At 42.9% G+C, this 22,301-nt stretch overlaps 2 protein-coding genes across 5 annotated transcripts in view; both read left to right on the forward strand.

The window, feature by feature from the left end:
• The window catches only part of svep1 (sushi, von Willebrand factor type A, EGF and pentraxin domain containing 1), a 72,318-nt gene extending 58,425 nt beyond the window's left edge, over positions 1–13,893 (forward strand). For 2 of the 3 annotated variants that reach the window (XM_076028301.1, XM_076028300.1), the window contains 21 exons: positions 22–151; positions 234–404; positions 831–1,004; positions 1,090–1,209; positions 1,299–1,475; positions 2,765–2,849; positions 2,946–3,137; positions 3,364–3,531; positions 3,731–4,403; positions 4,718–7,437; positions 7,611–7,845; positions 8,120–8,272; positions 8,681–8,744; positions 9,139–9,312; positions 9,399–9,575; positions 9,771–9,953; positions 11,182–11,352; positions 12,342–12,437; positions 12,829–12,924; positions 13,224–13,317; positions 13,449–13,893. In XM_076028301.1, the coding sequence (XP_075884416.1) occupies positions 22–151; positions 234–404; positions 831–1,004; positions 1,090–1,209; positions 1,299–1,475; positions 2,765–2,849; positions 2,946–3,137; positions 3,364–3,531; positions 3,731–4,403; positions 4,718–7,437; positions 7,611–7,845; positions 8,120–8,272; positions 8,681–8,744; positions 9,139–9,312; positions 9,399–9,575; positions 9,771–9,953; positions 11,182–11,352; positions 12,342–12,437; positions 12,829–12,924; positions 13,224–13,317; positions 13,449–13,479 (6,084 nt within the window). In that variant the 3' untranslated portion in view covers positions 13,480–13,893. The remainder of the gene's footprint in view (positions 1–21; positions 152–233; positions 405–830; positions 1,005–1,089; positions 1,210–1,298; positions 1,476–2,764; positions 2,850–2,945; positions 3,138–3,363; positions 3,532–3,730; positions 4,404–4,717; positions 7,438–7,610; positions 7,846–8,119; positions 8,273–8,680; positions 8,745–9,138; positions 9,313–9,398; positions 9,576–9,770; positions 9,954–11,181; positions 11,353–12,341; positions 12,438–12,828; positions 12,925–13,223; positions 13,318–13,448) is intronic. The other variant, XM_076028302.1, reaches the window with a different exon arrangement.
• Positions 13,894–14,675: 782 nt separating this feature from the next.
• LOC142889525 (uncharacterized) lies at positions 14,676–22,301 on the forward strand. 2 transcript variants are annotated; one of them, XM_076028326.1, is made up of 5 exons: positions 14,676–14,820; positions 15,584–15,682; positions 15,997–16,053; positions 16,815–16,880; positions 22,156–22,301. In XM_076028326.1, the coding sequence occupies exons 1-5, from the start codon at positions 14,797–14,799 to the stop codon at positions 22,219–22,221; spliced, it is 312 nt and encodes a 103-aa protein (XP_075884441.1). In that variant the 5' UTR covers positions 14,676–14,796; the 3' UTR covers positions 22,222–22,301. The 2 variants fall into 2 exon arrangements, with proteins under 2 accessions (XP_075884441.1, XP_075884440.1); XM_076028325.1 differs by lacking the exon at positions 22,156–22,301 and adding an exon at positions 17,292–17,436.

Below are 22,301 nucleotides of genomic sequence, written 5' to 3' on the forward strand. Positions count from 1 at the left end.
TTTTCTTTCTGCTTGCTGTAGATCAAGGTCCTGGCCAGTAGCTGCCCCTCCTCCCATGTGACCCACAGAGGGAACGTCTTCGCTTGGCCTGACTTCCTGTCTGGGGTGGTGGGCCGAGTCAAAGTCAACAACAACAGCATTTTCTGTGCCGGTGAGAAAAGTCCCACATTTTCACAGAATATTGTTTAACAATAGTGTTTCAGGTTCTAACAAGCAGTGTTGGACCCCATTAGATTGTCCCATCCTGGAGAACGCTGTGCCCCACCTCCATGTTTCAAACGTGGAGGTGAGCCCTGGGGCTCAGGTGCAGCTCTCATGTGATCCTGGCTTCTACCTGTTGGGGGAGCCAGTGCTCCAGTGCCAAAATAAAGGAGAGTGGAGTCACCCGTTGCCCAGTTGCGAACGTAAGGCTCAAACACACAGTGATCCTCGTTTTCATTTTATGTTTTAGTTTTTTATTTGATTGTCTGATTAATGATTAATTAATGATTATGCTGATGTCATACAAAATAAAGCAATTGAAGAGATCATGTTTGTTTGTTTCTAAATCGTAGCTATCAAATTCTGGCCCTTGGCCAAATTTAGTCCCGTAGTGTAATTATATTTTGCCCGCGAGGCAATATTGAATGCCTAAACAGCACATGTAACCACTAATACTGAAAAGCCCAGAATGCTCTGCTGGTTATCTGGCAGACTATTGGTAACATTTTCTTTTTCTTACTGCTCTAAGGCATGGACTTGATTGGCTGCATGTTCATTGTCAGTCCTCTCTCTTCTCATGTGAACTGGACCTTGAGTTTGTTCATAAACCTATCTATCTTGTGTTACAGGAGTTTCCTGCGGGGCTCCTCGTCCTCTGGAGAATGGCTTGTTTCAAGGAAAAGATTTCTATGCCAGCAGCTCTGTGGTCTATCAGTGCAATGATGGCTTTTACCTGCTGGGAGACACCAAAGTGCACTGCAGCAACAGCGGCAAGTGGGGAGGAAATCCCCCTGCCTGTTTAGGTAAACATCTTTCCATTTGTGTTTATTTGGATTTCAATGATAAGGCAAAGAAAAATATATTTTTGTGATTGTGTGTGTGTGCCAGATGTGGATGAGTGCGCTCTGGGTTCTGACTGTGACGGGCATGCTAGATGCCTGAACACCGAGGGCTCCTACACCTGCACATGTATCCACCCGTACACTGGAGATGGCAAAAACTGCACAGGTAACAGGATGCCAATATTATAAGGACCTCTTCAAACAACTTTTTCCTCTCATATTAAAATTGTGCGCCCTTGACTGTGTTTTTCCCAGCACCAGTAAAGTGCCAGAATCCCGGCTCTCCAGACTTTGGTCACAGAGAGGGCAGCAACTTCCTGATGGGTGGAGAGGTTGTGTTTGGCTGCATGAACGCCTATGAATTGGTTGGCTCTTCCCGCCTCCGCTGCCTGGAAACTGGAAGCTGGGACAATCCATTGCCCTACTGCAGAGGTGAGTGATCGCACGTTATTGTCAAGTGATGATATCAGCTTAGTGCAGGATATGTCCCGAGGCTGTTTATTTACCAAATTAGATAGTTTACTTGACATGATTGTGTCACTTGTGTCTCATAAGATAGCAGCATGCACCTCCAATCTCTGCCACAAGAGGGAACTATTGTTGTCTTTGAGTCCATGTGAAAGTTAATCAGACTGATACAAGGATGAGATTAAAAAATGTCCACATTGGTAGCCCTGTATTAAATTATTCTTTACCAGCTGAGGTGCTTTTGAAATGATAAAGAGGAATCTTTGGGATTTTATTTGATTGAGGAGAAATTCTGAATTTTAATTTGCCTGAAGTTGCGCTTTACACAGGGTCAGAATTGTCAATGTTTCATGAAAAAGAAAACTTAACAATACCAGGTTCGTGATCACATGTCATATTTCCCACATTTAATCACTTTTTCTTGTTCATCTTTAAACACGTAGCAGCAATTGCTGAAGTGAAATGGTTGCTTCCAAAGGAAAATTAAAAGTATATTCACATTGAAAAGGAAATAAGTACAAGCAAAGTTAACAAGTGACCGCTCTTGTGCACAATAACAGAGTTTAAAAATCGAAGCACGTAACAGTTGGCGCCAGTAGGAACAGTGCGTCAAGCAAATACTTAAGCATGAACACATTTTCACAAACGCACGTTACACAGTGAGTTGGACACCTGGCTCTATGAGGGGAATTATATATTCAGCTGTCTTTTTGTCTGTCACTATGCAGCAGGCTGAAAGGCCTGACCACTGCAGCCCCTCCACTGGCGTTAAGCCACATTCTGTCTCACACAGAAAAGGCAAACTAACTTACTCAGCGCCTGGTGACGCACACTAGGGCCATTGACTGTTCATAGTACCGGGAATACTCATAGTAAGAATGAAACTGACATCTGGCTTCTGGAAAGTGACTGTAACTCGGTCAAATTCATTGGCTTTCCTTTTGATTTTGTTCTCTTTGGTCTTTTTAAGTTGAACGTGTCCTTGAGTCCTGAAGCTTTTACCAGTCCCATTCTGATCCTTCATGTGCAAGTCCAACATGATCCTGGAACTACCCGTTTCTATTTATGCCCTCACTCATGTTTCCTTTTATTGTTAATGTCCCAACTACTTTTCCATATGGTAATTTCTTGTAATGGTGATGCACATTTGGTTTCTACTCTGAATGAGGAAGCTACTTTTTTATCTTCTTTTTTTTTGGTGTTTTTACAGTTCAACATAGTCATATGATCATCTCTGTGGTTTCAAACTCTAGCACTGTCCTGCCAAACACCAAGTATTCCTGAGAACTCCATCATGAAAGGAAACAACTTCACCTATGGAAGCAAGGTGACTTTCAGGTATTATTTGCATCTCCTGCAACACCAGGCTGTAAAAATGACAGTAAGAGCCAGTAGTCTCACAATTTAGACTTGGTCCTCTCCTTCTGTTTTCAGCTGTTTGGAAGGCTTTGTGCCGCAGATTCCTTATGAATTCCAGTGTCTCTCAAGTCTGACATGGAGCGGGACTCTACATGCATGTCACCCAGTTACCTGTGGGGGGCCTCCAGTGGTTAGGAATGCAGACTATAAACTTGGAACAAATACTTACCAGTCTGTTGTCGCATATACCTGCAGAGAAGGATACAGGTATGGCTACATACCTGTCAGCTGCACACATATAAACAAGTTTGTTATGTTTGTCAAGTCCTCAGTTATGTACATGTTATTATTCTGTCAAATCTTCCTTTTAACAACCATGACTCAGCTAGTTCAAGCCTATAGGATTATCTGATCAATAGAGTTGTGGCTTGCAGAGAACATCAGGAAGTCTTTATGTGCCTGTGTTTAAACTAAGTTGTGTGTTGGTGCAAAGACCACAGGGTTCCATGGAAGTGGTTTGTGAAGCGACTGGCGAGTGGAGCAGGCCAGCTCCCCGCTGTGTGAATGTCCTCTGCAGCGAGCCACCATCCCTGAGAGATGCTGTGACCGTAGGAGAGAACTATGAACTGGGAAACAAGGTGCACTATGTCTGCAAAGAAGGGTAAATGTGGTCAAAGTCTACTCAGTCACTGTGCGAATTGCCAATTGTATATGCAAACATAAGACTGTAAAGACACCGCAACAAAACGTCAGAAGGGTTTCCGTAAATATTGGTGATTTAAAATAAACGGTTTGATCAGAGAAACCATTGTGCATTATCAAGATGTGCGACTGTTTCAAATCTCTTGTCCTCTTCACAGCTATACTCTGATTGGCCCAGAGACAAGAGAGTGTTTGCCAAATGGCGATTGGAGTGACAGCTCTGCCCAGTGTGTCCCTCGGTCCTGTGGGCCCCCTCCGGCCATTGACCATGCTGAGCCCTACGAGAGCCACCAGCTATTTGGGGACACTGCCAACTACTACTGCACTGACGGATATGTTTCCGGCAACAACTCTAAGATGGTGTGCAACGCTCAAGGAATATGGGCGCCCCCCGATGGCATGCAGGCCCCTGAGTGTATCGCAAACTTCTGCCTTCGCCCGCCAGAACTTCCCAATGCCATTTTAGATTCGGTTAACAAACCAAAATACGCCAGCAACACGGAAGTGAGCTACAAATGTGAGGAGGGCTTCATGCTTAACACAACGGCAACATTAAGATGTCTGATGGGAGGAGAATGGGAGCCTTCACCATATGATATTGGATGCGTCCCAGTAAGATGCTCCAGGCCTGAGACTATCGATCGGGGATACGTGAGCGGTTCAAACTACAGCTTTGGAGCTGTTGTGGCCTACAGTTGTGATAAAGGCTACCTGATCAGAGGAGAGAAGAAGAGGACCTGCAAGGCAAATGGTGAATGGGGAGGAATTCTGCCAACCTGTGTACCTGTGTCCTGCTCGCTGCCTCCAATACTCAAGAATGGATATATTCAGGTTAGCTGCAAACTGCAAAATTAATACACACATCAACAACATCAAAAATGAGAGATCAGACACACCAGTTCACCGCTGACTTTTATGTTGAATCAGGGGAGCAGTTCAACCTAACCGAATTGGAAGTGATTCTGTGTAATTTTGATGTATCTCACGAAAATATCACATATTCTTACCATGCTCATTTCAAACCTTTATTGTTTCATTTAAATATTAAGTCATTTTGTCTGTGTTCTATATTTTTTTTTAAATGTGCACAAATGACTTTAAACTTAATATCTTTATGGTCCTCTCTCTTCATTGTTTCTCTACAGAGCAGAGGTCGATTTACCTTCAACAGCAAGGTGACCTATGCATGCAACGCAGGATACAGGCTAGTTGGACGTCCAGAGCGAGTTTGCCAAGCCAACCGTCAGTGGTCCAACAATGACCCTCCCATCTGCATCCTTTTGACCTGTGACCCTCCCCCAGACATTGTCCACGGATATTATAGGGGGTCAGACTTCCAGGTTGGCCGAAAAGTGCAGTATTTCTGTGACGAGGGTTACGAACTGGCAGGGGACGCAACCTGGACCTGCCTCAAGTACGGCAAATGGGACAAGACTAAGCGGCCCCGCTGTTCACCTGTTCAGTGTCCTGAACCGCCTCTTGAGGAGAACCATCTGGTCCTACAGAGCCTGAACTCTGAATCTGGGACGGTGGAATTATCTTGTGAAGATGGTTATGTCCTGGAGGGTGCCCAGGTACTCCGCTGCACCCCGTCCCAGGAGTGGAATGACACCTTTCCAGTGTGTAACCGGGTGTTTTGCGGCGCACTGCCTGAACTGTCATTTGGTAGTCCTTCCTTGTCCTTTCCCCCATTTCCTTTTGGCTCTGTGGTGAACTACACATGCATCGATGGCTTCACGTTAAGAAAAGACGGCTCTGTGTCCTGCCTTGCCAACGGGAAGTGGAGCAGTCCTTACCCAGAGTGCATCCCAGTAGAATGCCCTCAACCTGAGGAGATTTCTAACGGTATTGTCGACGTCCAGGGTTTGATGTACCTCAGCAAAGCACTGTACAGTTGTAAAACTGGATATAATTTATTAGGTAACTCCACTATTCTCTGTGGTGAGAGGGGAATCTGGATTGGAGGGGTACCTTCCTGTCGGCCAATTGAATGCTCGATTCCCACACAAATAGTGCATGGTCAAGTGGTTTATACAAAACTCCAGTTTGGTCACATCGCCACATACTCCTGCCACCGTGGGTATCGCCTTCAAGGCCCAGAAACTCTTAGATGTCTTGCGAGTGCCGAGTGGGATGTTAAGCCCCCTGCCTGTGTGCAAATGTCTTGTATCCCACCTAAACCTATTGAAAATGGATTTGTAGAGGGCCAGGATCACAGTTTTGGTGTCACCATCTTTTACAGCTGCTTTCCCGGCTTCCAGCTAGTTGGCCAGGATCATCTGACATGTGAGGAGTTTGGCTGGTCTAGTTCTTTCCCCGTCTGTGTGCCCTCAGACTGCGGCCTGCCTCCTCACATTGACTTTGGGGACTATGTTAGGGTGTTGGGTGGGGCCTCGGAAACTACCAAAGACACTGAGACATTAGGCTCACCAATGGATTTGAGCTTCCTTCATGGCACACGAATCGAGTACCGTTGCCACAAAGGTTATGAACTCTCAACCCCAGTCAGGTTGGTTTGTCAGGAAGATGGAGGCTGGAATGGAACAGCCCCTTCCTGCATCCCGCCAGAGTGTGCAGTACCACCTAGTCCAGAGCATGGCTCGGTGAATTTGACTGACAGCTCTCTTGGCAGAATGATTAAGTACACATGCCAGGAAGGTTATGAGTTAGACGGAGAACCTCTGAGGCAATGTATATCGGGTCGCCTGTGGACTAATGACACTCCAGTCTGTCGGCCGGTCTCCTGTGTTGACCCAGGTGCGGTTGCCAATGGCACCGCTCGAGGAGGTGCATTCGTTTATCCAGAGGTCCTTCATTACGAGTGTATTGCTGGATTCATCCTAAGGGGTAAAGAAACCATCACATGTCAAGCAAATGGACAGTGGAGTGGACAGAAGCCACGGTGTGAGCCAATATCTTGTGGTCGTCCTAATGTTCCAAGTGACATCACCTTCAAAGGGGAGGAGTTTAACTACAAACATGAGATAGAACTGAGCTGCGAGCCTGGTTTCCTCTTACAAGGGAAATCAATCAGTACTTGCCAGGCTGATGGCACCTGGAGCCACAACTCTCCTACCTGTATACCTGCCCGCTGTGGCAAACCTTCCCCAATACCCAATGGGAGTGTGTTGGGCTCAGACTTTGGGCTTAACAGCAAGGTCCGATATGAATGCGATGATGGATTCACGCTTCATGGGGACCCTACACGCATTTGTCAGTCAGACGGACATTGGGACCAACCCGAGCCACGCTGTGACATCACAAGTTGTGATCCGCCCGAGGACATCAGTCACGGCTTTGTGAATGGCTCCAGCTTCAACTATGGTGATGTTGTGGAATACGTCTGCTTCGACGGCTACGTGGTGGTCGGGGATCCCATCCTGCAGTGCTCCGCTCAAGGCTTCTGGATTGGTGCCGTTCCTCAGTGCCAGCCCTGCACTTGTGCCCTCCCCCTCCTCAAGTTCGGGGTGGTTTTCGGGCGCGACCACGGCTGCGGCGACCAAGTGCACTTCCAGTGTGACGACGGCTACAAGCTGCTGGGTCCTTCCCAGGCTGTGTGTGAGAAGGGAGGGGTGTGGAGCCCCGGCGTGCCCATGTGTGGCCGGGGAAGGTGCAGCGGCACCCCACCTGCAGTACCCAACGCTGTCCAGCAGGGCGGCAATGCTGGCTTTTTAGACACAGTGATATACAGGTGTCGGCCAGGCTTCCGGCCAAAGGGGTATCCATACCTCTCCTGCGGAAGAGACGGCAGGTGGGGGGAACCACGAATCAGCTGCGAGCCTGTGAGCTGTGGAAAACCACCAGTTGTCTCCAATGCCGAGGTGACAAGAGGCAACTTCACCTTCCCAAATCAGGTTACATACAGGTGAAGTCATTTTATGAATTTTTTAATTGATTCTACTTACATTAAATCAAACCTAACCACAACCATATTTTCAATTCATTTGCTGAAATTATAACAGTAATTGTACAATCATGTCTTTCGCAAGTAAATGTTTTGTCAACCGCATGGGACCATAACGTCACAACTCCCCCCAGGTGTAAGGATGGCTACGGATTAGCATCACAGACGGCCTCTCTTTCCTGCCAGAGTGACGGCACTTGGTCCAAGAACAGCATTAAGTGCCAGCCCAACCCCTGCACGCTACCCTCCAACCTCTCTTCACCTTATGTGGTAATCACTGGGAAGGAGCTCACTCCTGTGGGCGGCACCATAACCTTCTCCTGTCCTCCTGGTCTCCACCTGCAGGGGTCAGCAGTAGCTGAGTGTCTTGTAAGTAACTGGTTAATCATTTATCCAACTTTTGTAATCATTAAATTGTCTACAAACCGGTTGGCTGTAATGATGACATGTTCTTCGTCATCCTTTGAGGAAGTAAAACTGCTATGACTCTTTGCTTAAGAATGCAGTCCATTATTGTAAAATCCTGGCATCATCACTGCCCTTTTGAGCTTGCAGTGACCATTTGGTTACATTTTTTTTTACAGTACTCATGTTATTTCCACTGAACTGATACTTTCCTTCCTTATCCTTATTGTGTCGCCAGTTGGGAGGAGACTGGGCACCGAGCGTCTTGTCATCGTGCCAGCTGATTGGTTGTGAGAAACCCGCTCCTGTTTCTCATGGAGTCAGAGAGGGGGACAGCAGTAGCTATGGAGACTTTGTCACATACTCGTGCCTGCCTGGCTTTAGCATGAAGGTAATTCTAATCAGGGTTTATTCATTTGATGACTGCAAATAGACAACATAGAATAATGACTGGCATAACAGAAAATGTCCAGGGAAGATAACTATATTAAAATAGCAAATTAAGAAGAAGACTTAAAGAAGAACTTAATGAAGACCTTAAAGGTTCTGAAGAGGAGAGACAACAAAGAAAAACACAACCATCTTGGTCCTGTTTAATAGGATTTATTGTTTTACAGGCAGATTCCAGGAAGTTGTGATTTTTTTTTTCCCCATTAATCAATCGTGTGTTTACTGAGCAAAGAGAAGGAGGCTTATTAAACTTTAATTAAGGTTGTTGATCTTGATTGTTTTACTTTATCCGCTATGATTGTAGATTACAGTCATCAAAGCTGTACATTTTGTTTGCATTGTCACACAGGGAGACTCGGTCCAGACCTGCCAGGCTGATGGAACATGGAGCGGCACCCAGCCTGTGTGTGTTGGTAGGTGTGTTTTATAAATGGCTGTATATTAATCCCATGTGAGCTTGTGTGATGGATGTGTGATTAAAGTTTGAATTGTGAAACCTATATTTATAGCGGCATTAGAGAAACCGCTTTTCTGCAAGGATAAACCTAATCAAAAAATCCATCCAACCATCTTCTATTCCTGGATACTCCGAAACTCAGACTTGCGGGGCTCTGCTGGAGCCTATCATTTAAAATATATACATATAGTGTTCATATTAATATCAATATATTAATAAACAAAAAACATCCTGCAAAAGTAAACTACAGCCGTTTGCATCCCTGTATTCAGTCAGTGAAACTCTACCTGTTTCATGCTTGAACGTCAACAAAACGAAGCGTCATCAACACCTGTTCACTGTGCCTGCAGCACAGTCCTGTGGGCCTCCTCCGACAGTACACAGTGCACACGTGCAGATGGAGGGGGAGTCACTCTCACAAAACGCCACGTACGTCTGTAACGCTGGGCTGCAGCTGCTGGGCTCCAGGACTCTCTTCTGTCAAGCCAACGGCACATGGAGCCTCCCAGCACCTACATGTGAACGTATGTAAATCGGCCCCTTCGGGCGCCAACATTCACCGGCACCTCCAGAATCCTTCACCTGCGTGCAATCTGCTCCCTGCTTCCAGCGGCCAAAGGCTGCCAGAGCCCCAAAGAGATGCAAAACGGCAAAGTGCACGAGCTCAACCTGAACACGGGCCACGCTGTCCAGTTCCAGTGCAATAAAGGATACCGCCTGGCTGGAGATCCACTGGCCGTGTGTATCGGAGGAAACACCTGGAGCTCCACTTTCCCTTCCTGCCAACGTGAGACACTACTGACACAGAGAAACACACACACACACGCACGCACGCACACTGCAAACACAACTGACAAGATTTTATTCCCTATTACAACAAAATGTCAGCTTTGCTCCTGCGGCTGTCGGAAATTTGTTTTTAAAGTTAAAATGGACAATATGATAATAATTAAGAAAAAGGACATCTTGTTGTTCCTGGCAGCCTTGCCCTGCCCGCCTCCTCCGGGCTGGAGGGAGAACACCAACAGGAACGTCTCCCAGAGGATGTTCCATGTTGGACAGTCGGTCAGCATCACGTGTCCAAAGGGCCATCAGGTGAAAGGCAGTGGCACCATCACATGCAGGCCGGACCAGACCTGGAGCCCCATCAGCTTTGTGTGTGAAAGTAAGTTTCTAAGGAAGAAAGAAAAACAGAAACTGAATGTTTACTTTAGCACTTCGGCCCACTGTTGCCTCACAGCTCGTTGCCGCACTAGTTACCAAATGAAGAAAAGCACAGCCAAAAACAGTCTTCAGAGAAATTATATGCAATTATCAAATGCACTAATTACAATGAAAAAAAGAGTTCTGAAGCGACACCAACCAAAAGAGTATTAAAAATGTCACTACAGAAAACTGATATAATTTACAGTGAACTCAGTCGCTTTTTAAATAATGCAGTGCATTAATATGTAGATACTTTTTTATTTATTTATTTTTAAAGGTAAAAGTTGTGTTTTTTGGTGTTTCCTGCGCTTCCCTCTCTCCTTGTGGCCTAATATGAAATGCAGTTGCATGTGTTTGTGTTCGAATCTACCTCTGCCGCTGAACAATAATCTCCCTCTGTTGTTGTCTGGCTCTCATGGAGCTTTATTCAGAAATAAATGCATCAAACGCCCTTTTAGTGTCCCCTTTGCTGGACTAATTATGCACTCATGCAGCTTCTATGGCAACCTTTGTCCCATAATCCTTTGATCTTTCTTCAGGGCAGTCGTGCTGAATGGCTCTTGTGTTGTTTGTTGAGTATAATTTACATGATGTTAATTCTTCAGTGGGCTGATTTGGTGTTTGCAAGGGGGAATTTTTCCCTTTAGACCCTCCGATTCTCTTTACAGGTGTTAAATCACAGAGACAGCATGCACAAATTTGTTTATTCCGCCAAGCATAACTTTATTTCAGGAGTTTATTTATCCATCCACCGACCTGAAAACCATCACGTTTTTTGTTGCAGTCCTCTTACAAACCAACAGCAAATTGAAGATATTTGTGCAGTTGCAGTGCGGTGAAGCAAATGCTCTCATATCTGTTGTGCAAAAAGTCACTTCCTGAATTGTCATCTCACTTCTCTGCAGTGTGCTGTTGAGATGTCACATTGAAGGTTTATTTATTTTTTCATTTTCAATCAAATTTGCACCAAAGACCAATAGACAAAATCGGAAAACTCTGTTGATAAATGTATGAATGTGAAAGATGACAAGTGACCTGTCTGTCTAAATGCAATCAGGCAGCTATAAATGTATGTTTCACACGTGCGGGAATGTCTGGATGGCTGGAGTCACAGGGAGAGATTGAGCCGGATGAAGCTGTGCAGGAAGTAACCGCTGCCTCCTTCAATCTGGGCTGCTGTTGTGCAGGGGTCTCCTGCGGACCGCCCCTCCACGTGGCCAATGGGGTGGTGCGGGGGGCAGTCTTCCAGTTCGGGGACGTGGCCGCGTACTCGTGTTTTGGCGGCTATGCCATGGAGGGCGTCGGACGGAGCAGGTGTCTGGAGAATGGCACCTGGACGCCGCCTCCCAAGTGCAGAGGTAGAGAGGAAACACTGCGTCTCTGTGTGTGACTGAAGGGACTGACCGCCTCTCGCCCCTCCCCCACCTCGCTTCCTGCTTCTACTGACAATGACTCTCTCCAGCCAGACACTTGTAACAACGCACTGCCTGCACTGTCAAACGCCTCCCCTCTGCTTGAGTTGCATGTGTGCAGAATGGTGGTGAAGAAGAAGAAGAAGAAGCACCGGGGACTTTTACAGTGTTTCTCTCCCTTTCCCAACAGTTGGGTAACGATGTTGCTTGTGAAGCAACTTCAGAACTTTGCTACAGAGCCGTCTTCCTTCTTACCAACTGCTAATTTCATAATTTTTTCATCTTGTTCTTCCGTCCCCGTAGCTGATAGTTCCCATCTGGGCATCCTTGAAGGATGAAGAATAACTCTTTCACTCTGTGCAGTTCATATGTTTTGTGCTTTTATCTTGACCTTGCTGTATTTTTTTTTTGTATTACATCAACTAAAAATGCCCTCAAATAGCAGTAGAGTAATCATAGCCCGGTAGTGGGGAGAGTGGTAGATTTCCATTTATAGCTTTTTGTTTTGGTTTTAAAGTATGGCCTTTGATCGAACACACCCAGTGACTCAGCTATTATGCAGGCGCGAAGCGGTTCTAACCAGGAAACTGTTGCTTCCATTGCCGATTGTGACACATTTTATTTGGACGACACACGAAAAGCCGTGTTCCAGAATCAGAACCTTAGTCGGGTCCTATGAAAAACAAAGAGCACGAGAGGAAAGTTAGTCCTTGTCTCATGTTTCTGTGTACATATGTATAAAAATGGCTCTTCTGGATAAAAATGCAAAAACAATATGATCTGCAACAGGCGTGAGACTCCCTTTGCGTTGCATGCATGAGATTTCCAGCCTCATAACAAGCCTGTTTTTATGTCCTGTGACTCCGGGAAGAGATCAGACATGTAACGACGTGAAAACATCTCTGAAGTGCTCTGATCTGTTTCTACCCTCTCAGCCGTGTGCTGGTTGCAGTGCCAGAATGGAGGAGTGTGCCAGCGGCCCAACACCTGCTCCTGTCCTGAAGGCTGGATGGGTCGACTTTGTGAAGAGCGTAAGTTCACAACTGCCATTCTGTGTTCTGCTGCAGGAAGCCTGAGAGGCTTGACTTGAAAAGTGACACTTGAAAATTAAATGGGGTTTAAAATTTTAAATAAAATGTATCTTGTTTGGGAAAAACAAGATAAAAACATTGTACTATCAAATGGGCGGAGCATGTACAGTATGTCCAAATAAAAACAGGCATATGAGGCCTCAGTATGGTAAGAAATTATTTTATTTTCAGAAATGAAATAAGTTTTAGAATTAACTATATTGGCTTGTGTATGTGTCCTTTCTAAAACTTTCATACATCTTGTAAACAAAGGAAAACAGGGCAATAAAATGGACCGAACACAGTTTAAATTAACTTTCGATCCTGCGTTGACTCTCCCCTCTTATTACAGCCATTTGCATCCTGCCTTGTCTAAATGGAGGCCGTTGTGTGGCACCCTACCGTTGCGAATGTCCCGCCGGGTGGACAGGCACCCGCTGTCATAATGGTGAGTCGTTCAAGAGTAAAACATAAAAGGACGGTGAGGGCAGAAGAAGGGGGAATTCCTGAATGAACGCCCACGGTCACGTCACGTCACTAGGGCTTAAATACATTAATTGGCGAATAAAAATTTCCCATTTGGACAAAATGGTAAGAATAAATGGAAATGATTACATATTCTGTGAATCATCAGAAGGCCGAGGCCACAACTCCAAAAATGAATCCCTCACCGCAGACCTTTTTAACTACAACAGTACAATTGGCCAGGAATGTTAACAAGCTGTTTCCGTGTGCTCTTGTCTTCAGCTGTGTGTTCATCGCCCTGCCAGAATGGGGGCCGGTGCATCAGGCCCAACAGGTGTCACTGCAGTCCAGGATGGAGTGGACATGACTGCTCCAGGTGATCTCACACACAAACACACACTGTTTCAAACACCTGCTCTTCTCTTTAATTGTTCTTTCTGTTGTGGAAACATTGTTTTCAGCTCTGAAAGTGTCATTTCTTCTTCTTCTTGCCCTTTCTGCTCCCAGGAAGAGGAAGTCGGTGTACTATCACTTCTGAAGGGCCGTCTCTCAGCACCATGTGAATCATCTTATGAAGGCAATTCTTGTAAAGTCGCCAGAAACATTTGTAAACCGTTACACTTCCACCTCTCTGCAAGAGGAAAAGCAAGAACCATTTTGTAAAATAAAGCTGTATTTTTTTCATCTAGAGACTGAACGGTATTAAACATATGCTGCTATGTATTTGTACGAAGTGTAAAGAAACAAAACTGTTGATGTGATTGTGCGATGTATATGTGTAAACTATTCACATTTTTATTAAAGCATAAAACGTCATTGTGCTAATTGTGGAGTTTCAATGCATGGTTACTCGTATCATGTTACCCTGTTTGTCCGCGCTCACATTGTGCGTTCATTTTGTGTCAAACATTGTGCAGACTGTTATTTAATAAAACCTCAAATGCAAAACATGGATGTGAGTGTAAATGAGTCCGTTCTGGATGAGGGCGAGGTGAACAGACAAACCCTTTTATTCTCCTCAAAGTTGGTGTGCATCAAAATAGCTCCAAACAACAGAACAAACGGCTATCTAACATATTTACATCTCTTAACCTCAAACAGAACTGCTGTTTTTCCAAATATCATTTTAGGACAGAGCTCACAAAAGCATTGTGAGCAAACCCTTCTTAAAAGAAGAATGCATCAAATAATTCTGCCGTGAGAGGTAAGTATGCTTCCTTTTACAAACTATTTTTGTTCCTTTATAATGTAAAAGTAATAGTTTGCAGGTGACATCGCTGTCCTACTAATGGCTGTCTGCACTCTTTTGCTTGCGAGATCAAGTGAACGGTTAAGTATGTGTGTAGGGAGATCGCAGTAATGTACATGACCCACTGTTGAATTGATAAATGTATGTTCAAACCAAACCTTTGTGATGTCATTTGTAACAAGTTTTAGGTGTTGAATGTTTCACTGGCTAGTATATAAAGATAAATATTCCACAAAAAAGCAACCTATTTGAATAGGAATGAAAAATGTGTTTGTATAAATATTAACCAGAGATAAATGAAGACAATGTGTAACCGAGGAGAATGTAGGTAGATGTAAAGATGAGGTGGAGACCACAGTGAAAAGTGTGTTTAGATGCCAATGAATGATTAGCCAGTGGCCAGCCATTTCTATATCGATCTAAATCTATATGCGGGTCACACAAAGGCCTGGCTGGGAGGAGTCAAGAGGTGGAGTCAGAGAGGAGAGAGCAGGGTCCGTCAGAGCCGCACAGCCCACAGATCATTACACAGCAGAACACGCAGTGGAACACACAGGAATACAGGAAGTTCTCTGAACTACAGCTGAGTCCAGTCCCCTTCCAAACATGGTGAAAGAAGTAGAAACAAAGGTGAGTTACGTTTTCTTGATTCTATTCTTCTCTTCAGCCGTTTTGTGGTTTAGTGCGACGTGTAGTGTGACGTGGGCAAAGTACAGAGTCCTGGTAGAACCAAGGGTTTTTGTTTGTTTGTTTGTTTAAAAAAAAAATATATATATATATACATATATATATGTTTGTTAGCTTGTGTGCATATGTGCACTAAAAGTAATTACAAGATACAATGTTCATTTATTTATTTAAATAATAAATATGATCTCATTATGAAACAGACAGATCTCAACTTTAACATGGAAAGGTAGTCAATCATTATGTACAGTGTGACGTCAGGCACCACAAGTATTGCAGCTGATAAAAGTTACTGCTTTATGTACCCCATGGCGTAGTTCTCTTTGTACTCCGATTTAAAATTTTGAATAAAGTCTCATGAAAAAAAATAAAAAATAAAAGTTACTGCTGCGCTTCCTGCTGGTTGAAGGTACCCAACACAAATGGTGTGAAGCCACATAGCCTTGTATCAAGAAAATGTGGTTTTGTGTTTCTCCACTGCACCCACTGTGTGGTGAACACTCAGCGGACAGGCTGATCACAGAGTCACTGCTCAGGTGGAAAACGATGCGCACAAGAAAATTATATTGTGCGTGAAATGGTGGAGGGGTGGGCGATTTTTAGTTGCAAATAAACACAATCCAAATATCTGAGGCAAAACTATCGAAGTCACAATTTGAACATACATGATCTATCAGTGCATCTATTCATTGATTATTTTTACTAGGCCGAATTGAAAGAAATTCTGCAGAAAGAAGATGCGGTCGTGGTGGATTTCTCCGCCACTTGGTGTGGCCCTTGCAGAGCGATCGCACCCTTTTATGAAGTAAGTGCATTTTCTTCATTTACGGGTTCATATTTGCACAGCTCAAATTGTTTTTTTGTTTTGTTTTGTTTTTGTTTCGTGTGTTGTACTCTGCAATACGTTGACTGTGAGGTATTTGGCACTCAATAGAGATAACCTGGTTCAACGGACTATTTTGTTCCAAAGTTTGTTGATTAATGTCCAACTGATTAATGCAAATACAGTGCATTTTCCTGATGTTGTACTCACACACAGGCACAGTGTTGATTCAACTGATTCATTCTCCTGTCTATCAAACATGTGCTTTACCTATAATTTCATCTCTATCTTTGCAGGAGCTTTCAAAAAAACACCCCAAAATCACATTCCTGAAGGTGGACGTGGATGCATTTGTAAGTCGCTCTTTATTCTACATTTAAAGACTGGCAACTTCTGGTCATCAATAAAAAAAAAATCATAAATAAATGTAATACCTCAGAGATAAAAAAAAAAAAAAAAAAAAAAGGAAAAAAAAGATAAGAAAAAGGACAAGAATAGTTTGCTCATTGTGTATAATGGCAGCATCAGAGTCCAAGAGACACGAAACCAAGCCAGTGCCTGTGGTAGCATGAGTCCAGAACTCGGCCTAAACTGCATCCTGGTGCATTGACACATATTACCTAACCCTGTTTTACATTTGGTTGAAACAGTCCCAGTAGTGTACAAACTCTTCAATTCATCCATTTTAAAGTATCATTAACTGAAATTTTCTGAACATTTTTTTGAATGATGAGGAATAGACTGACTGTACTTGAACATTTTTAAATTGTGAAAATTACTAAATAGCAGAGACTATTCACTTTGAAACAGCAAGATAAGAAAACTATTAGAGATAAATGTGTTTCAGGTTAAAAGTTGAAATTGTCTCTGTATCATCTCTGTTGATGTTTCAAAGAAGCTTGAATGGTAATGTTTTACGATACTTACGACTAAAATTCATTCATTCATTCATTTTCCATACCCGCTTAGTCCTGAGCTCAGGGTCACGGGGACGACTAAAATGTTTTGTTTCTATTGCTGATTTTAAAGGTTATTCTATTTCGAGCCTTGTCCCTTTTGCTGTTTTTGATTGTTTTAAACGTTGGGTAATACACATCATCTCTGATCTTTTTAGGATGGAAGTGAGGATTACGACGTATCCGCCATGCCAACGTTTGTGTTTTTCAAAAAGAATAAGGAGGTAAGCAATGGTGTAACCAAAACAACAAAAAGTGTGATTTTGAATGTTGTTCTGGAACTTAAGAATCTCTTGAGTGAGAGGACAAATCAGTGACCAAAGTGCCCAACATTAACCCTGTTTAAGACTTAACTAGAAAGCAAATGGCAAGAAATGTTCATGTAAACTGTTTTTTGATGTCCCATCAAAAGTCCCCAAACTCCCAGCACACTGATGTTATAGGCCACTGTGGTGGCACCATACACAGCTCACAGTTTGTTTTCCTGTGCTACATTACTCAAATCAATCAAACAATGTCAAACACAGATTTATTATGATTATTATTATTATTATTATTGGTGGTAGCAGTAGTAGTAGTAGTAGTAGTGCTTTTTTTTTTTTTTTTTTTAACCCTCTGCTTGTTGTTTCTTTCAGGTGTCAAGGTTGGTTGGTGGTAATAAGGAAAAACTTGTTGAAACAGTTGAAGGCCTTGCATCTTAAAAACGATGACGTTCGCCCAGTCATTGTCATTTTTTATGTGTCCTTAATGCTGGGTTCAATAAATGTAGAATGAGAGACTTTGTGTGAAACACTTTGTGTTTTATTTAATTTGCATTTGTTTAAAAAACAAAAAACAAATCATAGTTATATATATGGCAGCAGATATGAATGAACACATCGGTGGCATTGACAAAGGCAGCAAAGGTGACACAACACTAAAATAATAACGTTTTATTAAAGTTAATAAAGGTGTGCTTCCGCAACATGTGAACTTTGTATCGAATGAAGTCACAGGCGGACAGGCAGCGTTGACGGAGGAAGGGCGCCACCTGCCGTTCCACACATTAAGGTGGAAATGGTGCAGCAGATCTCCTTGTACAGGATGTTGTGTGATAAATTATCATTACATGTGTTTATTTTGGGTGTTTAGTCTATTGGAAACTGTTCACTATCTAAGAAATCACCAAATGATTGCAACAACATCGAAAAACAATTCTTGTACAATGATTGAAATGGTCACAAATGTATAAATCAGGGGTGTCCAAACTACGGCCCGCAGGCCAATTGCGACCCGTCAAGCAATATCAAGTGCACCCGCGACTTGTCTGTAAAAACACGCCACTCACTAAAACAAGCTGACGTTGCAATTTTTCTGTTCACCTCGCAATGGCAGCACTTTCGCGCAGTTTGCAGCGTGTGGCCACGCCAAGATGGACATCAGGGCCACTGGGGTCCGTCTCACTGAGCAGGTGTAGTGGTCGTTTGACAAAATATGTAACCTTAAACCAAACTTTACACAAAAAAACATAGATCAATGAGACACTTTGCAGCAGACAGAAAATAATTCCAAAATGTAAGGGTTTTCATGGTTTATTTTGTATTCCAAATGCAAGTAAAGAGCAAAGGAATCTTTCCACTCCTGCTCTGGTTAAAAAAAAAAAAATAAAAAAAAAACATTCTGTTTCTTATTCTACACGTAATCCAGAATTAATAAAATAAACTTTCCTTGGTTTCTTCTAAGGTAACTTTTATTGCACAGTTCCATGTTTACATCACTCTCTCTGTGTGCGCATCACTCTAATCCTTCCGGCGAACAACAACATAAAATCGGAACAATACTTCTATTGTTACACCACCCAGGTGCATTATGGTCTTACACCTACACTCCTACCTATTTGTCCTTTGGTGGCCAAATTCCAAAGAAAAACAAATTAACAAATACAACACAAGTGGGAAACTTAACCTGTTCTTTCTTCAGAGTGTGGTCAGCACCTGACGGGATTCTGTTGATGAGGATCCTGCAGAGCACTTATTTTGGCCAGAGGCAACAGGGTGATGCCTCTCCAGTTGTTGCAGTCTTGTAGGTTTCCTTTCTTGGGAATTTTACATATCATTGTCATTTGGTCCGGTGTTTTAGTAATTTTCCGTCTTTCCATATCAGGTCAAGGATATGCGTTTCAGTTCCTGGCTGGTCTTCTCTGTGTGTCTGCTTTCAGCATTTCAGCTGTAACCCGGTCTGCTCCAGGGGCTTTCCCATTCTTGAGGGCTCTCAGTGCAACTTTGATTTCCTCTTTGGCTGATGCCAAATGAGATGTCTAGCTCTTCTCCTTCTTTGTCTTCTAGTAGTGTTCACTCTGGAGTCCATGTCCCGGACATGACTGCTCCAAGTGATCTCTCACACACACACACACACACACACACACACACACACACACACACACACACACACACACACACGTACTGTTGTGGCTCTACCAGTGGGTGTGGCGCGCTGAGAGACTGCAGGGCTCCGGGTGCGGCCCTGTCAGGCCAGACTAACCTGTCTGTGTGAAGGCGGAGTCTCACCGTAATTAAGAACAGACAGTGTCAGGTTGGCGGTAATGCACCAGTTTGGTGTTTGCCCTGCGCCATAAAACCTCGTGTCAGGCAGAGGGAAACACAGGAAGTTCTCCGAAGAACAGCAAGAATCAGTCGTCCAATCATGGTGCGAGAAGTGAAAACAATGGTGAGTCACATTCTGTTGATTCTTTTCTTCTCTTCAGCCGGTTTGCTGATCGTGGTTTCAGTGCGATGTGGGCACACTGGCAGGGAATTAAAAGTGTCTGCGCAATTTTAACGTGCTTTTGACAAGAATGGTGCAAAGCTGCGTAGCCTTGTACCAAGTGAAAGAGTCACTCACTCCTCATGTGGAAACTATGTGCACAACAGAATAATATTGTACGTAAAATGATGGAGGGGTGGGCGATTTTGAGTTGGATTTAAACACAATCCCCATATCAGATGCCAATGTATCAGAGTCACAACTGAAACATGCATGATCTATCAGTGCATTCACTCACTGATGATTTTCACTAGGCGGAATTGAAAGAAATTCTGCAGAAAGAAGAGTTGGTAGTGGTGGATTTCTCTGCCAGTTGGTGTGGCCCTTGCAGAGGGATAGCACCCTTTTATGAAGTAAGTGTATTTTCTTCATTTATGTGTTGATATTTGCAAAGTTGAAACGGTTTGATTTTGGTTCGTCGTCCTCTACAACACATTGATTGTGAGGTATTTGGCACTGAGACATCCGCCAATAGATCATGAAGAATGTTTTTCAGCAAACTCGTGCCTCACTGCTCAATGGAGATAACCTGGTTAAAGTGAACATTTGATGGTTCCAAAGCTCATTGATTAATGTCCAGTGGACAAATGCAAATTCACTATAATTAAAGCAAAGTCAGTATCATTAAAATGTGCCTGCGAGTGGACCTCTTATTCTGATAACTCTGATAACTTAAATGCTTTTGTACTCAGTTAGTGTTCAACTCATCTATCTATCTATCTATCTATCTATCTATCTATCTATAGGAGCTTTCAAAAGAATACACCAAAATCACATTCCTGAAGGTGGACTCGGATAATTTTGTAAGTTGCTCTTCATTTGTTTTTGTTTTTTTAAATATGTGCACCTTCTGGTCATTGTTAAATATAGAGAGATATAATTGAGGCATGTGAAATATATTTTGTATTTTCTCACTTTCATTGCTTATTTATTCAGATTGTACATGTGTCTGTACAGCTGAAGAAAGCTTGTGCATGAAGCCACCAGGTTTGTTTATTGCGTGTAATGGCAGGATCTAAATCCAGGTGACACGAACCCAAGCCAGTGCCTGTCTAGATCTCAGCCACAGCCTACACTGCAGCCTGATGTATTGACACACAACCATGTTTTGCATTGGGTTGACAAAGTCACTATAGCAAGTAATCTACTTAATCCATCTAATTAAAGTAATGTTATGAACATTGTGCATGTTAGAATGTTCAAAATGCTTTTTTCGAGTGGTGAGCGATGGCCTTCTGGATGGTAACTGAACATTTTTTTTAAATGGTGAAAATTACTAAATAATGAGAGAACTATTTACTTTGAAACATGCAAGGTAAGAAAAAAAATGTTAGGTAGAGATGTGTTTCAGCTTTGGGGGTCAAACAATTGAAAAGGCTCAATAAGGAGTTGAAATTGTCTCCATGTTACCTGTATTATCAAGTTTATAAGAAACTTAAAAAGCTTCTTCTTCTGTGACAGAGGAGGAATTATTTATTAGTGACGTGCTTATGTAAAAGTTTTATTCATTCATTTATTTATGCATTTAGTTATTTATTTTTGATTGACTAATGTGAATAAGAGCGGCAATTAAATGTTATTTTTCAAAATCAAAGTCTTCGTGCCCAGCAAAAATATTCCTGTGATGAAAATTAAACCACACCCTGCATAAGTGAAAGCTTTTGCTTCAACGAGGAAGAGTTGAGAGAAAATTGGCTCCATTCAAAATAATAATAAAGACGTTTCCTCATTCTAAACCCTCCTGTTTGCTTTTGGTATCAGACAATGCTTTCTTTGCCGGAAAACAAGAGCACTTTTATTCTGCATCTGTTTTTGCATTTAGTTATGAGCATGTTGAATTTGGATTCATTGTTTATTTGTGTAATATTTTGCAAAGAAAAACAGTTCAACAACACTATAATGAAAACACACATTAATGATGTTTTTTCCGGCATTAATTACCCATGAGCCTCAGCTTGTTCCTTTTGCTGTCATTGAACATTGGTTGATATTATTTCTCTGCTCTGTTTAGGATGGAAATGAGGTTTACAGTGTCACTGGGTTGCCAACGTTTTTGTTCTTCAAAAATAATCAGGAGGTAAGCATTGCTTTAAAAAAACAAAAAAACAACAACAACAAAAACTAAGTATTCTTCTGCTTCTGTGATTAGTGTGATTTTGAATGTCGTTTTGGAACTTAAGAAGCTCTTTAGTGCGTTCCCTTTTCCTAGAGGACAAATCAGTGGTCATAGTGCCCAACACTAACCCTGTTCAAGACTTCACTAGAAAGCAAATGGCAAGAAATGTTCATGTTAATCAGTTTTCTGGTGTCCCATCTTTTTGATAAAAGCAGTGGTGAAAGTCCTCGGGGACCCAGCACACTGATATTGTGGGACACTGCAGTCACGCGGTGGCACCATACACAGCTAACAGTTTGTTTTCTTGTGCTTCATTACCTCATACTGCAACCACTGAAATTAAATGATGAAATCTTGCAATTCTATCTCATTCTCAATAGAAACCATGTTTTAGCTTTACTCCTGAATTATTTTGCCAACAATTTAGCTGACCCTGCCCCCCCCCCCCCCCCCCCCCGGCACAGTAGACTGAAATGTCTGACCGAACTGTCAAACACAGACAGTTATTGTAGTTGCTGTTGTTGTGATCATTGTTGTGAAGTGTTTTTTTTTTTAAACCCTCTGCTTGTTGTTTCTTTCAGGTTTCAAAGCTGGTTGGTGCAAGAAGGGAAGATCTCAGTAACAGGGTTAAAGACCTTGCATCTTAACAACGATGACATTCATCCAGTCATTGCCATTTTAATCTGTCCAACATGCTGGGTTCAATAAATGTAGAATGAGAAACTAA

This window comes from Nelusetta ayraudi, unplaced genomic scaffold (assembly GCF_046127955.1).
Source record: "Nelusetta ayraudi isolate G7.1 ecotype Tasmania unplaced genomic scaffold, CSIRO-AGI_Nayr_v1 ptg000022l, whole genome shotgun sequence".
NCBI lineage: Eukaryota > Metazoa > Chordata > Actinopteri > Tetraodontiformes > Monacanthidae > Nelusetta > Nelusetta ayraudi.

Excerpts from the sequence above, each read along its gene's own strand:
- LOC142889525 (XM_076028326.1), top strand. The coding sequence starts at position 14,797 with ATGGTGAAAGAAGTAGAAACAAAG. Across the intron at positions 15,683-15,996 it reads CGATCGCACCCTTTTATGAA|GAGCTTTCAAAAAAACACCC; the intron begins GTAAGTGCATTT and ends CTATCTTTGCAG. Across the intron at positions 16,881-22,155 it reads TTTTCAAAAAGAATAAGGAG|GTTTCAAAGCTGGTTGGTGC; the intron begins GTAAGCAATGGT and ends TGTTTCTTTCAG.